General features: G+C 40.9%; 2 protein-coding genes across 2 annotated transcripts; one reads left to right on the forward strand and one right to left on the reverse strand.

Moving 5' to 3' along the window:
- Positions 1-595: 595 nt before the first annotated feature.
- LOC763895 (cytochrome P450 2J2-like) lies at positions 596-4,863 on the reverse strand. The gene is made up of 4 exons (XM_030986124.1): positions 4,356-4,863; positions 2,305-2,912; positions 1,597-1,924; positions 596-973 (listed from the first exon to the last, which is right to left on the reverse strand). Exons 1-4 carry the CDS (start codon positions 4,687-4,689, stop codon positions 795-797), a joined length of 1,449 nt encoding a protein of 482 aa, XP_030841984.1. The 5' UTR covers positions 4,690-4,863; the 3' UTR covers positions 596-794.
- Positions 4,864-6,700: 1,837 nt separating this feature from the next.
- On the forward strand, positions 6,701-10,251 carry LOC752399 (cytochrome P450 2J2-like). The gene is made up of 4 exons (XM_003725133.3): positions 6,701-7,528; positions 7,755-8,362; positions 8,673-9,000; positions 9,506-10,251. Exons 1-4 carry the CDS (start codon positions 7,195-7,197, stop codon positions 9,682-9,684), a joined length of 1,449 nt encoding a protein of 482 aa, XP_003725181.2. The 5' UTR covers positions 6,701-7,194; the 3' UTR covers positions 9,685-10,251.
- The last annotated feature ends 4,742 nt before the right edge of the window (positions 10,252-14,993 follow it).

The raw sequence follows: 14,993 nt of genomic DNA on the forward strand, positions 1-14,993 counted from the left end.
AATATACAATGATTTTCGCATCCTATACCTGGTACCCAATCAGCACCTGGGTGCACAGAGAGCGGTAAATGTTAAATATTATATCCCTCATGTATAGTTTTTTGCATTGCGATTGTACAGAGCACGAAAAAGGGATAGTTTCACTGTAAATTTGAGACCGTGAAAATTTTCTTTCGTCTTCTTTGTGCATGGCTGATCGTCAACAAAACGGAGTCAAGTCTTTTGTCAACTATGTTTAATTGTTGCTACGGCAGACAGCCAGTGACAATGAACTCGTTCAATCAAATTATGGAAATGCAAGCAGTACTTTAAACAAACAGAACTTTGTTAGTCCTGGCTCATTTTTCCTGATTGAGGTGTCATTTGAAAGGGCAGAAATTGAAATTTTTAGAAATGTTATTTACTCTTTGAAATTCAGATATACCGCCCGCTAAATGACTTTCTGATTTCCTCTCTTCAAATTGTTTTTAATCGCTCATGCGTGAATTATGCATCATATGAGTTGCACCAAATGAAAGAGAAGGATCTAAGTTTTACAAACATGTGTCATTTATTAATTATAATTGTGATTGAATTATGATAAAACATCGATAATTCTCGGTTTCGTTTTTTCTGGGACGCACTGTATATATAATATACATGTACGAATAAGTTGAGAAAAATCTGTTAAAGCAACTAAGTTACGAAAATAATAGCTTGATAAAGACATGAAGCTCATGAAGGATATGAACAACTGAAATTAGTCGTAACAGCTGCTGTTTTAGGCTTCTCTACTGCACTGATACGGGTGATATTCATCGTTCAATGGCACAAATCTTGTAGCTTTCTGGAGGCATTGTTAGACCAGGGTGACCTCGCATGCTGTGGGTTGGTTGGTCAGGAGGAAGCTTGAATTCGAATTGCTGGAAGAGATTGGTAAAGAGCAAAAATGTCTCCATCATGGCGAGTTGCATACCCAGACAATCACGGCGGCCTGACAGGAGAGGTAATAAAACAAGAAATTCAAAACCGATCTTACCTTCAATTTTCCACAATTAATCCCTCTCATCTTTTCAAGACAATTTTCGTTTTGGAAGAAAATTGACAGTTCCTATTCCTGACAGAAAACTCTGTTTTCAAGGGCGAATTCGTCGAGGTTTTCCGGGGAATGATATACGACCTAAAAATCAAGCTGATTTTGCTTATGTCTCGTAAACCTACACGTATATAGGCACTATAAGCCCAACGATTTCATTTTTTCCTAGAACGTCGGTCATAATATTAGGAAAATGAAATCACTGGTTTGATGGCGTTGATGTTTGGTAGATGATATAAGCGTCGACTAATCGCGGGACGCTGGTTAGGAAGACGTAGGTGAATAATTCTGCAGGTTTTTAGTTATAAATAGGTGAGAGTAAATAACAACAGCTTTAATTGGCGCCAATAACAGTGAGGGCATGTATACGTCTTAAATGCTAAATAATCTACACTAATCGCCTTCTATTCATCCCGTGATATCGTTTTTAAAAATATATATAAACAGGTGATGATTGACTTTTAATGATTAGTTTCAGAGCTGAAACTTCTTCCCGTTATACTATTCTACGTATCCTATACCAGTGCTAAATGGCATCCAAGCCTCGTTCTTCACGACTGTTTGACCATCAGCACTGAGAAATCTGTTCGGGTTGAATAGGTGTGGATCACACCACTCCTTGGGATCATGATGAACAGCCCACAGGTTAGGGACAATGATGGTCCCCTTGGGAATAGTATAAGGTCCAAGGGAGGCATCTGCAGACGTCATGTGAGGCAGGGAGATCGGGACGACCGGACGGAGGCGCATAATCTCCATCAATGTGGCGTCGCAGTAGGGAAGGTTCGGGCGGTCACTGGTGTCTGGTTGTCGGCCACGCCCAACAACTGCATCTAACTCATTTTGTACCTGTTGAGATAAACATAACGAATGTTGAATTCGAGGACTCTTAATTCACCCGTATTTTATCAACATTTTGAAAATGTTCCTGATAGATAAATTATGTTAAAATGTATGACATCCGTAGGTTTGATAGTACAAAATGCACGATATCAATCGCCTGAAAGAGGATAATAGAGAAAGAGGGATGGAAAGAAACTCCCCCATCACAATTTACTTCTTGCCTCCCCTGAAAACTCCTCTAGTGAATTAATTTGTTTCGCCAAGATTATTACACATTATAAGGCATATCACTATTCTGAATAAATCATGGATTTTAAAATTAGGATATTATGCTTATCATCGCCCCGGAAACGGCTTCCATCATAATGCAAGATTTACTTTAGTACCTTCCTTTGTACGTCTGAGTGAACAGAAAGGAAGAGCAACGCCCATGAAGTAACCACCGCTGTGGTATCTGTACCAGCGGTGAAAAAATCCAGTACAATTCTCCCAAAATCCTCCAGGGTGTATTCTTTGGAGATGTCGTCTGCCAAGAATGCGTCAACGAAGTCCCGGATGTTGTCTTTCTGGAAAGTTTCTCGGTGGAAGTAGAGTTGAGCGTGAATAAACTTATTTTGCTTGATCATCATCTCTCGGTAAGGTTTGTACCATGGAGTGTGGATGAGTGGTTCGAATACATTTACTGGATCATTGTCGGAAACAAAGGCAAAAATGTCCACCATTACTTGTAGAATTTCAATAAACTCGGCGTCGTCGTATTCATAGCGGCGACCAAAAATGAGTTGAGCCATGACATTAGCAGTTGCTTTGTTCAACACAGCCGATGGATCCATGGGTTCGCCATGTAGAGCCTTGATTTCCTCAGCCAGATAACGAGCCTCAAGGTTGATCTGAGGGACAAGGCTCTTCTTACCAAAGCCGAAGGAGCGAAGAGCAGGAAGAGAGAATTTCCGTAAGTCAACCCATGACTTGCCATTGCTCCAGACAATGGAAGCTATATGCATACGAAAGATACAGGAAATCGATTGAACAATAGATGATAATACTAGATATGTGAGACTACATTTATTGCTGTAAATGGATGACAAGAGCAAAGGCCATATCCTTAAACCTACCCCCTCCCCTAATAAAAAAAACAACATGACTCTTAACGCATAATGGCCTATTTTCTATCAATTCAGTTCAACCCAACAGTAGCTCTAAATCACGTTTAACAAAGGGACACTTAGACCCTATACCAATGTCTTTTCTTAAAACGCATTTGAACAAAAAATCAAGCCAAACTTCAGGTTTAAATTTTAGTCGAATACGGGCGATACTCATTTGTCAACACAAAAAGCTTCGATGCTTTACGTTTACAACGTTTGTAAACAGGATCCCTCAAGAACCCAGTGCCAAAAAGTATATTACTGGCGGGAGGCATAAGAAAATAAAAAATTACCTGTGCCGGGGTCTAATTTTCCGTTTAAAAGAATAACAAACTTAGACCTCGGTCCAACTTTCTTTTTAAACCCGTTTTGGACAAGAGCTTTTTGGAAACGCCCCCCTCTCAAAAAATGAAATGGAAGCTGTTATTACCAATCATGTGAAAGAATATGTTTGTTTTGAATTGTTTTGATTTAATTTTTTGATTTTTTGACAATTTAATTCGCTTGTTTCTTTTTCTTTCTCTCTCTTTCTCTCTCTCTTTCTCTCTCCCTCTCTCTCTCTCTCTCTCTCTCTCTCGCTATCTCGCCCCCTTCCCCTTTATCCGTTTTCATATGGAATTCCAAATGAATTAGATCAAAAGCGTTCCCATGTAGGGAAGAGGATGAACTCTTATCGTCTTCTCAATGGTCATTATGGATATCAGGCGCGTACGCAGGATTTTTTCAAGGGGGGGGGGGGGGGGGGGGTTATCGGGCAGAAAATTTCGCAACGACTCAGCCAGCCGCTGAATAAGCGGGAGGGTGGGGGGGGGGGGGGTAAGAGGACACTTTTTATTTATTTTTTTTGGTCTCGAAATTTGCAAATTTGACATTTTGCTCCGTTGGCCCCCCCCCCCCCCCCCAACGGAGCAAAATGTCAAATGTGGGGGGGGGGGTTTTCCTCAAAAATACACACATAAAAAATACCAAAGGGGAGGGGGGATTTAACACCCCCCCCCCCCTGTGTACGCGCCTGATGGATATTATCGGTAAATTTGTCAATTCTAGGCGTTATCTATAAGTTTGTTGGTAAATAGATTTCCTTTTTGTAATTGTTTGTCGGAAAATTAATATATATATATTCTGGAACACCCGTTGTCATGTCAGAGTTGAGAATTCTCGCACTTTTATATATTTATTTGTTATTTTTTGTTTGTTGTTTTGTGCGGCTCCTCCCACTTCAGTAAAAGCTATCTAACGGCGCACCCATTTCCATGTACATGTATATTATTAAAAACTGTATACGTTACCTTTCTTTTTAGCGTCTGGTATTGTCCAGTTAATTGGTCCTGGCACAGATCGGTCTGAAAAGAATTCTCCTGATTTTACCAAAGCTTGTTTCACGCTTTCCCTGTCATTCAATACAACAAAGAGAAACGGGCCTCGCCGAATACTGAAAACAGGTCCATACTTTTTGGCCAACTCTACGTAAGCTTCGTGAACATGACCCGTTTTGAATCGATATCCGATAATGGGGAGCGTCCATGGACCGGGTGGAAGGTTTTTGGGACGCCTAACGAACCAGAAACAGATGAGAAACACCAAAGCTCCAAGTATTATTGATGTAGATAACAGCGAAAACATTTTTCTTTTCTCTTACAAACGAATGACATCTGAAAATTGATACGAAGCGTAAACTATAGGTCTAGCTGTGTTTAACGATCGACGCCGAATGAACGTTCTCAAACCAAATTGCTGTTCAGTTCTCCAAGGTGGCAAAATGCAATGAAGCAACACGGAAAAATACTCGACCCTGGATAACTACCATGGCCTAGGAATGTTTTGGTTGGCTCATGTTAAAGGGCAGAGGGTAGCATGCAGCTAGCGAGTGTTTTTCATTTTTTCATTTCATTTCATTTTTATTTCATTCGTCATATAAAAAACATACATGATTATAACATTGATATTTACAGATAAGTAAAGAACATACAAATAACATAACGAAAGATAAACATAAAATACAAATATATATACGAATGAGGAACCAGCAAGTGTTGTAGAAGTTTAGAACGGGGCTGGCATGGGGGGATGGATATGGGGATAGACCGAAAACTACGTCTGGCTCCACTGGCCACCGCTATATAGACGCATATGCAGTGCGTCGTATGGGCTAGCTATGGGGAGGTAACCAGTAGCGTACGCAAGATTTGTTCAAGGGGGAGGGGGGGGGGGGGGGATTTGCAACGACTCGGCCAGCCGCTGAATAAGCGGGGGGGGGGGGGGGTAAGGTCTGCTCTTTTGGGTCACCAATTATCACAATTTTTTTTTTTTTGTGTGTGTGTGTTATTAAAAAAAAAACATCAATAACGACCAAAGGGTTTTTTTTATATCCAAAACGTACACATTAATGTTAAAGGGGGGGCTTCAACCCCCAACCCCCCCCCCCCCCCCCGCCCCCGCCCCCCCCCTGCGTACGCGCCTGGAGGTAACTAATGTGTATCAGTGGAGGGGTGAAGTGAGAACTCCCCCCCCCCCCCCACATCCAACGTACTGATACCCCGAGGCGTATATGAATTGCGTTCCGGGAGCTTAGGAAATATTTCAATTCTTCCTGGCTATGCCCCCTCAAAATTGTTGGCTCATATTACGCCAAGGCGTGGACACCATGTGAGGGAAAACGAAACAGGGGACGTCAAAGAAAAAGAGGGCGAGAAAGAGTAATTGCCAATCGCGCGTTTTTATGGATTATGACAATACCCATTGTACCCATTGTCAGATTTTCCTCAAACTTTTTCTGACCTGTCTCTAAGTCTTGCCATGCTTTTATTCAAACTGATTTGGTGCCAGATTGGACTTTGCATTTAGATTGAGTTTGCCGTGCCTCCTTATTTTTCCCTACCCAACCAACTAATTCCGCCGTCTGTGTTTGAATATAAAAATATCCTCTCTGTACCCACCGATCATGGTGGGGCGAAGAACAATAGGTGTTGGTGTCTGAGGCAACTGCCCGGCAGATGACGTTTCTTTTCATTTGAATAAATGACATGGCGTACGTAAAACGGACCTGGTTTGGCGGAGTAGGAAGTTCTTATAAAACGTGTTACTAAAATATAGTTTTATAGCGATGTGCAATAGATCAGCCACCCGTCTTTTAAAGGGGCACGTTCCCGCCAGTGTAGTTATCGCAACATATGCCATCTGCGTAAGAGCCGTATTCTGTTGGTGTCAATAGGCAACTATATAGCGCGGTCCGCCAGCGCGTACGTATTTTGAGCGCCCTCTGGAATACGGGGAACACGCCCCTTTAATTCCTAAACGCGAACATGGGAAATTGAAAGAACAATTATTTAACAAAAAGAAACTGGAGATCGAGTATACTACAATTTCGAACACTTTGACACGAAGTATGTGATGGGTAAAGCTCATTTTACATCTATAAAAGAGGGAGAAAAAAAACATAATAACTTCCCAGGCCATCGTCATAACATCTAGGGTCTTCCTGACGTACTATTCATTTACACATTACAAAATAATATATGTAAGAAATAAACCACCACGGTCTCCCGCGTCAAAACTTGAATGATCAATTATCAAAAACTTTATTCTGATGTCTAGACATTCACTTTAATTCTTCAAAGGTGATAATGTCTGCAAATCATGTGAAAAGAAAGTATATCTTGATTGTATTATTATCATAATATATCCCTTATCATTAATAACAATGATCACATATATGTACCTACAACAAAATAAATTGGAGATCGCGTACGTACTACAGTACAATTTCGAACTCTGTCTGCTACACGCTGCACTTTGATGTCCCCGGACTTTGACATGAAGTACGTACTGGGTGAATGGAGAGAAAAACACAAAATAAATTTCCAGGCCATCGTGATAATATGCGGAGTCATCTTTATATGCCTGTGAAAATGCCAGATCACAGGTCACAGGGTGTTATCAATGCCAGTCTGTTACTTTGAACAGCGCACTGGAGTGTTTGTTATATCAATTTTTATTGGCAATATCGAACATTGGTGTTGTGCGTTGGCCTAACAGATTCGTCGCTACGATTTAATGGGATATATTTACGTACACTATTCATAGTATACTCATCATTTTAATGTCATTTTCATTCGTAAAAAACTAAATATGTTTTTCTTATCATCAACGTCAGTATTACTCGGAGTTTTAGGGTTTCTCTTCTGTTTATGGTTCGTTCGGCGTCCAAGAAACCTTCCACCCGGGCCATGGTCGCTGCCAATCATCGGATACCGATTCGACTGGGGTCTAATTCATGAGGCTTTCGTGGACTTGGCGAGGAAGTATGGGCCCGTTTTTAGCGTTCGGAGAGGCCCGTTTCTCTTTGTTGTCTTGAACGACAGGGCGAGTATGAAACAAGCTCTGGTGAAGTCAGGAGAATTCTTTTCAGACCGATTCGTACCAGGGCATATCAGATGGGGAATTCCAGATGCTGAAAAGAATGGTAAAGTATGCCTAGTATATACCGCATCCCGCTTGTGGTTTCTAAAAAAGGCGTATATAAAATTTGTATATAATAAAGTATAACCTTTGCGATGTAAAAGGAAACTAACCTTGCAAACGTAGACATTTTTCTTGCTTAAAAAATTCCATGTGTATGAAGGCAAACAGAGTTGAGGCTGTTTGTGTCTATATTATTTAAAACCAAATCTGCTTAATCTTTCTTACAGCTGCCATTGTTTGGAGTAATGGCAAGCCATGGGATGACCAGCGGAAATTCTCTCTTCCTGCTCTTCGCTCCTTCGGCTTTGGTAAGAAGAGCCTCGTCCCTCAGATCAACCTTGAAGCTCGTTATCTGGCTGAGGAAATCAAGGCTCTACATGGTGAACCCATGGATCCATCGGCTTTGTTGAACAAAGCAACTGCTAACATCATAGTTCAGCTAGTCTTCGGTCGCCGATATGAGTACGACGATCCCGAATTTATTGGAGCTCTGCAGGCAATGGTGGATATCTTTGCCCTCGTCTCAGATACTGATCCAGTTAATGTCTTTGAATCACTTGTTCATACTCCGTGGTACAAACCCTACCGCGATTGCACGTTCAAGCTAAGGGACTTCATCATGTCTCATCTCTACAACCATCAAGAAACTTTCCAGAAAGATAATATCCGGGACTTCGTTGACGCGTTCCTAGCACACGACATCTCGAACGATTACCCCATGGACACGTTCTGGAGGATTGTGTTGGATTTCTTTGCCGCAGGTACTGAAACCACAGCGGTGGTAACTTCATGGGCGATACTCTACCTAGCTGTTCACCCGGATGTTCAGAAGAAGGTATAGAATGATTGATTGATTGATTAATTGAATTATCGATTGATTGATCTTATTCATCAAGTATAAGTACAAGCACTAAAATCATGATATCACTAGATCATGGAATTTACAAGACATAAGAGAAAGAAAGAGAAAGAAGAGAAAAGGGGAGAGCATGACAGAGAGAATAAATTGACAGTGTGACCTATGAAAGCTAATAACCTGCATAATTTCTAATAAAGAATAACATTTTCCGACAAGTGAGCAGACATTTCTTTAAATACGCGTATCGGGGGGTTAAATCTTAAAGTGTTTTTTTTTCCACCAATAGGTACAAAATGAGTTGGATGCAGTTGTTGGGCGTGGCCGACAACCAAACACCAGTGACCGCCCAAACCTTCCCTACTGCGACGCCACCCTGATGGAGGTTATGCGCATCCGTCCCGTCCTCCCGGTCGCTCTGCCTCACATGACGTCTGCAGATGTCTCCATTGGACCTTATACCATACCCAAGGGGACCATCGTTATCCCTAACCTGTGGGCTGTTCATCATGACCCCAAGGAGTGGTGTGATCCTCAGCTATTCAACCCAGACAGATTTCTCAGTGCTGATGGTCAAACAGTCGTGAAGAACGAGGCTTGGATGCCATTCAGCATTGGTAAGATAGCTCGTGTTCTTCTTAGGGAATGAACTCGTTATTGTATATCATCAATCCTCATAAACCGTTCATATTTCGCCCATTTCCTCCCATATGCTATCATAGTAGAGTTCTCCCATGAGAGACAATTGGAGCATGAAAACAGTTTAAAGGGAAACAGTATATACTGTATGATCTACACCTGATACTCACAATATTATGCAAGCGTTGTATGGACAAACATAAAAGCAACTCTTTGAAAAAAATGAAAAGTGAAGGGTATGAGGTATTGATCGTTTTCAAGTCTGTGCCAAAGGTTCTCACGTCGTGTTGATAGTTATTTCAATTACTTGTAAGCGAATCCACCATGCGAGGGGGCATTGGGCGGATTGCGTTATAGATTATTGCAGAAATGGTGTCTGCATTCTAGTAAATGACTAAATGACTAATGAGAAAAAGAATGGTTACAATAATTTTCCCATTCATCAATTTACTAGATATCGGCATTTTCCTCCTCTCCTGGCAGGCCGTCGTGATTGCCTGGGTGTGCAACTTGCCAAGATGGAATCATTTTTGCTCTTCACCAACCTCTTCCAGCAATTCGAATTCAAGCTTCCTCCCGACCAACCAACCCACAGCATGCGAGGTCACCCTGGGCTCTCTATGCCTCCAGAAAGCTACAAGATTTGTGCCATTGAACGCTGAGTTTGGCCGCCTTCACGAGTCTAAAACTGCCGTATTGCACAAAAGAGTACATTTTCTGAGAGTTGTCAAAAAGACAAATGGAATCATCCCTCTCATGTCATTGCAGTTAATTCGAAGAATTTTTTGTATAACAATGCAATATAATGATTAAGATTTATATCACCTCTATCAGTAACATATTGGCTGATAGATTTAGGAATACTTGTTTCAAAGTATTTTGTAATTATAGGAAGAATTTTGCGGTATGGCGACATCAACTTTTTTCCTAGATGAAACTTATGTTCTTTCCTGCTATTATTACTCTTCTGCTTTTGTTTTCTTGTTTTAATGATGATCTGAAATTCGACTATTCACTTTAACTTGGTTTGATATTTCTTTTATAATTACTAGTGATTATCAAGAAAAGTTATTATCAAACTGTATTTGCTTCTCTTATTTTTATTGCATATTGATCAACAATTCACTTGTAACCCATTATGAAAATGTTTGATACTTCTGATACTTTTGCATGTACATTCTCCAAAATGGTGGATTTTATTCCAATAAATTTGATTTCATTTGATTTTATTTATTCGTCCAGCAATTGGTCTTTTTGTATATTTTAATTATAATGATGAGGAGAATACTACTACAACAACTACTACTACTACTACTACTACTTCTACTACTACTAATACTACTACTACTACTACTACTATACTACTACTACTACTACTACTACTACTACTACTACTACTACTACTACTACTACTACCACTACTACTACCACTGCTGCTACTACTACTACTACTACTACTACTACTACTTTTACTACTACTGCTACTACTACTACTACTACTATACTACTACTACTACTACTATTACTACTACTCCTACTACTACTGCTACTGCTACTACTACTACTACTACTATTAATACTACTTCTATATACTACTACTTCTAATACTATACGATACTACTACTACTACTACTACTGCTACTACTACTACCAGGGGCGGATCCAGTCGGCGGCAGGAGAGGGGGCCCAATTCGTGAGAAAATATTTAGCGGCGAAATAGCGGGCCGATAATTCGCTCAGTGGGGAGGGGGGGAGGGCAGTGAGCACTAATTTATTTATTTTTGGCTCCCGAAATTTTTTTAATCCCCCGGCCGATAATTTGCTCAGTGAATAAAATCAAATGAAAACAAAATGTTGTATTGAAATGGAATCCACCATGGGTCCGCCACTGACTACTACTACTACTACTACTACTACTACTACTATTATTGATAATACTACTACTTTTACTACCAATAATAATAATATTAATGATGATAACAATGATAATAATTACTAATAATGATGATGACACGTATTCCATAGTCGATATCATACCGAGAATCCATGTACGGAACAAGAAATAATACACATTTTTACAACTTAATATTTATACTGCCTGTACGTCTCCTATACCTAGTATGCTATTCTTGATCTTATATGAAACAGAGAAGATTTAAGTTTGATATGAGGATGAAAAAGGTGGGTCTTTAATTTGCTTAAATGAATAAATATCGTGCCTAATATACTGTAGTGTGCATCTATAATTATGGTACCCAATGTGATACGAGCGGTTAAACCTAAAAATCGTAGCCCTCTCCGATCGCTCACTAAATTATAAAAAAAGGGCAAGAGATAGTTCCCTGGTCAAATTTAGCCCTTTAGCCAAGGCACGACGATCTAATTCCCTTCGAGGTTTTGGGCATGGTTAACTGTGCGGGGTCTATTCGCTATTCATAAGGACCGCTATTCATAAGGTCTGCTATTCATAAGGACCGTTATTCATAACGTGTAAATTCCCGTACTTCCTGGTCCGCTATTCATAATGGCAAAAGAGGGTCGCTATTCATAAAGAAATAAGGTTCGTTAATCATAAGGACCGCTATTCATAACGTGAGATGAGGGTCGCTATTCATAATTCATATTAAGGGTCATTAATCATAAGGACCGCTATTCATAATATGAAATCAGGGTCACTATTCATAATACGACGAGAGGGTCGCTATTCATAATACGAAATAAGGTTCATTACTTATAAGGGTCGCTATTCATAACACGGGAAGAGGGTCGCTATTCATAATATGAAATGAGGGTCGCTATTCATAATAGGAGAAGAGGGTCGCTATTCATAATAGGAGAAGAGGGTCGCTATTCATAATACGAAATGAGGGTCGCTATTCATAATAAGAAATGAGGGTCGCTATTCATAATAGGAGAAGAGGGTCGCTATTCATAATAGGAGAAGAGGGTCGCTATTCATAATACGAAATGAGGGTCGCTATTCACAATAAGAAATGAGGGTCGCTATTCATAATAGGAGAAGAGGGTCGCTATTCATAAAAGGAGAAGAGGGTCGCTATTCATAATACGAAATGAGGGTCGCTATTCATAATACGAAATGAGGGTCGCTATTCATAATAAGAAATGAGGGTCGCTATTCATAATAGGAGAAGAGGGTCGCTATTCATAATAGGAGAAGAGGGTCGCTATTCATAATAGGAGATGAGGGTCGCTATTCATAATAGGAGAAGAGGGTCGCTATTCATAATAGGAGAAGAGGGTCGCTATTCATAATACGAAATGAGGGTCGCTATTCATAATAAGAAATGAGGGTCGCTATTCATAATAGGAGAAGAGGGTCGCTATTCATAAAAGGAGAAGAGGGTCGCTATTCATAATACGAAATGAGGGTCGCTATTCATAATACGAAATGAGGGTCGCTATTCATAATACGAAATGAGGGTCGCTATTCATAATACGAAATGAGGGTCGCTATTCATAATAAGAAATGAGGGTCGCTATTCATAATAGGAGAAGAGGGTCGCTATTCATAATAGGAGAAGAGGGTCGCTATTCATAATAGGAGAAGAGGGTCGCTATTCATAATAGGAGAAGAGGGTCGCTATTCTTAATAGGAGAAGAGGGTCGCTATTCATAATAGGAGAAGAGGGTTGCTATTCATAATAGGAGAAGAGGGTCGCTATTCATAATAAGAGAAGAGGGTCGCTATTCATAATACGAAATGAGGGTCGCTATTCATAATACGAAATGAGGTTTGCTATTCATAATAGGAGAAGAGGGTCGCTATTCATAATAGGTGAAGAGGGACGCTATTCATAATAGGAGTAAGGTGTCGATATTCATAATACAAAATGAGGTTCGCTATTCATAATAGGAGAAGAGGGTCGCTATTCATAATACGAAAAGAAGGTCGATATTCATAAAAAGAAATGAGGTTCGCTATTCATGATAGAAGTATAGGATCGCTATTCTTAATTGTTGCCCCCCCCCCCCCCGTGGCTACGTTCCTGGTCCTGTAGGGGGGGGGGGGGCGTCATGTAACCCTGAATAGTTGTCTCTTTTTAAAGATATTATTATGGATAGCGACCCTCATGTCGTATTATGAATAGCGACCCTCATTTCCTATTATGAATAGCGACCCTCTTCTCCTATTATAAATAGCGACCCTCATGTCCTATTATGAATAGCAACCCTCTTCTCCTATTATGAATAGCAACCCTCTTCTCCTATTATGAATAGCAACCCTCTTCTCTTATTATGAATAGCGACCCTCATGTCGTATTATGAATAGCGACCGTCTTCTCCTTTTATGAATAGCGACCCCCTACTCCTATTATGAATAGCGACCCTCTTCTCCTATTATGAATAGCGACCCTCTTCTCCTATTATGAATAGCGACCCTCATGTCGTATTATGAATAGCGACCCTCTTCTCCTATTATGAATAGCGACCCTCTTCTCCTATTATGAATAGCGACCCTCATTTCGTATTATGAATAGCGACCCTTTTCATTGATTATGAATAATGACCCTTATGAATAATGACCCTTATGAATAGCGACCCTCATTTTCCATTATGAATAGCGACCCTCATTTCATATTATGAATAGCGACCCTCTTTCTGTGTTATGAATACCGACCCTTTTGTAATATTATGAATAGGGACCCTTATGAATAGCGACCCTCTTCTCCTATTATGAATACCGACCCTCTTATTTGATTATGAATAGCGGTCCTTCTGAATAATGACCCTTATGAATAATGACCCTTTTCTCCAATTATGAAAAGCGGACCTTATGAATAGCGGTCCTTATGAATAGCGGTCCTTATGAAATGCGACATTGACCCGCTATTCATAAGGTCCGCTATTCATAAGGTGTACTATTCATAAGGACCGCTATTCATAAGGTCTGCTTTTCATAATTGGAGAAAAGGGTCATTATTCATAAGGGTCATTATTCAGAAGGACCGCTATTCATAATCAAAGAAGAGGGTCGGTATTCATAATAGGAGAAGAGGGTCGCTACTAAGGCAGGCCCCTGGATGCTTATCTGACCGTAGTTAAATATCTAAAAGCTCTGAGCTACAGGGGGCTCTACCCCCGGACCATAGTGGCCTTAAAGAGGGACCCTGGATGCTCATCTAACCGTAATTAAATACCTAAAACATCTGATCTTTTGGGGGCTCTGCCCCCTGGACTCCCCGCAATTAGTGACCTGCCAGTGTCACATATTAGGTATCTAAATATGCTTATCTGACCGTTATTTAATACCTAAAAGCCCTGAGCTTCCGGGGGCTCAGCCCCTTGATCCCTTGCCTGGGCTCAGGCCCATGACCCCACGCCAATTTACGCTCTACCTGATCTGTAATACTCCACTTTGAAAAAAGTTCCGCAGGGCCTGCATGTAAAATGTAAGAGTGGTGGTGATGCAGATTGTTCTTCTGCCCCCTCCCCCTCCTTCCAAACGTTTTTGCTCGTTACGCCACTGTCTCTGGAAGGTGAGCTCCCTGGAATGTCCCCCCCCCCCCAATCCCAAACTGCTTCCGTCGCGCCTGGGCGGGGGTAAGGGGGATAAGGAGCAGTATTTTTATGTCACCAATTCGTGACAATTATTTAGAGGCGAATATCTGACAGCTGGTGAATAAGCGGGAGGATGGGGGGGGGGGGGGGGTAAGGAGCACTACTTTTTATTTTGTTTTGCCCAATTCGTGAGAAAATAGTTGGCGGGGAATATCAACCAGCTGGTGAATAAGCGGGGGGGGGGGGGTAAGCACTATTTTTTCCCAGGACAATCGCCCCCTTGAAAATTACCCTCAAGGAGTACAACTCCCCGGAAAATTAGCCCCGGAAGACAACTCCCAAGGACCATACTCCGCGGAAAAATTACTCCCCAAGTACAACCACCCCTCCCCCACCCCCGAGGACAATTACCCCCGTGGACAATCACCCCCGTAAAAATTGTGCTTTTATT

The sequence above is a fragment of the Strongylocentrotus purpuratus genome, unplaced genomic scaffold (assembly GCF_000002235.5).
Source record: "Strongylocentrotus purpuratus isolate Spur 01 unplaced genomic scaffold, Spur_5.0 spur5_scaffold_15, whole genome shotgun sequence".
Taxonomy (NCBI): domain Eukaryota; kingdom Metazoa; phylum Echinodermata; class Echinoidea; order Camarodonta; family Strongylocentrotidae; genus Strongylocentrotus; species Strongylocentrotus purpuratus.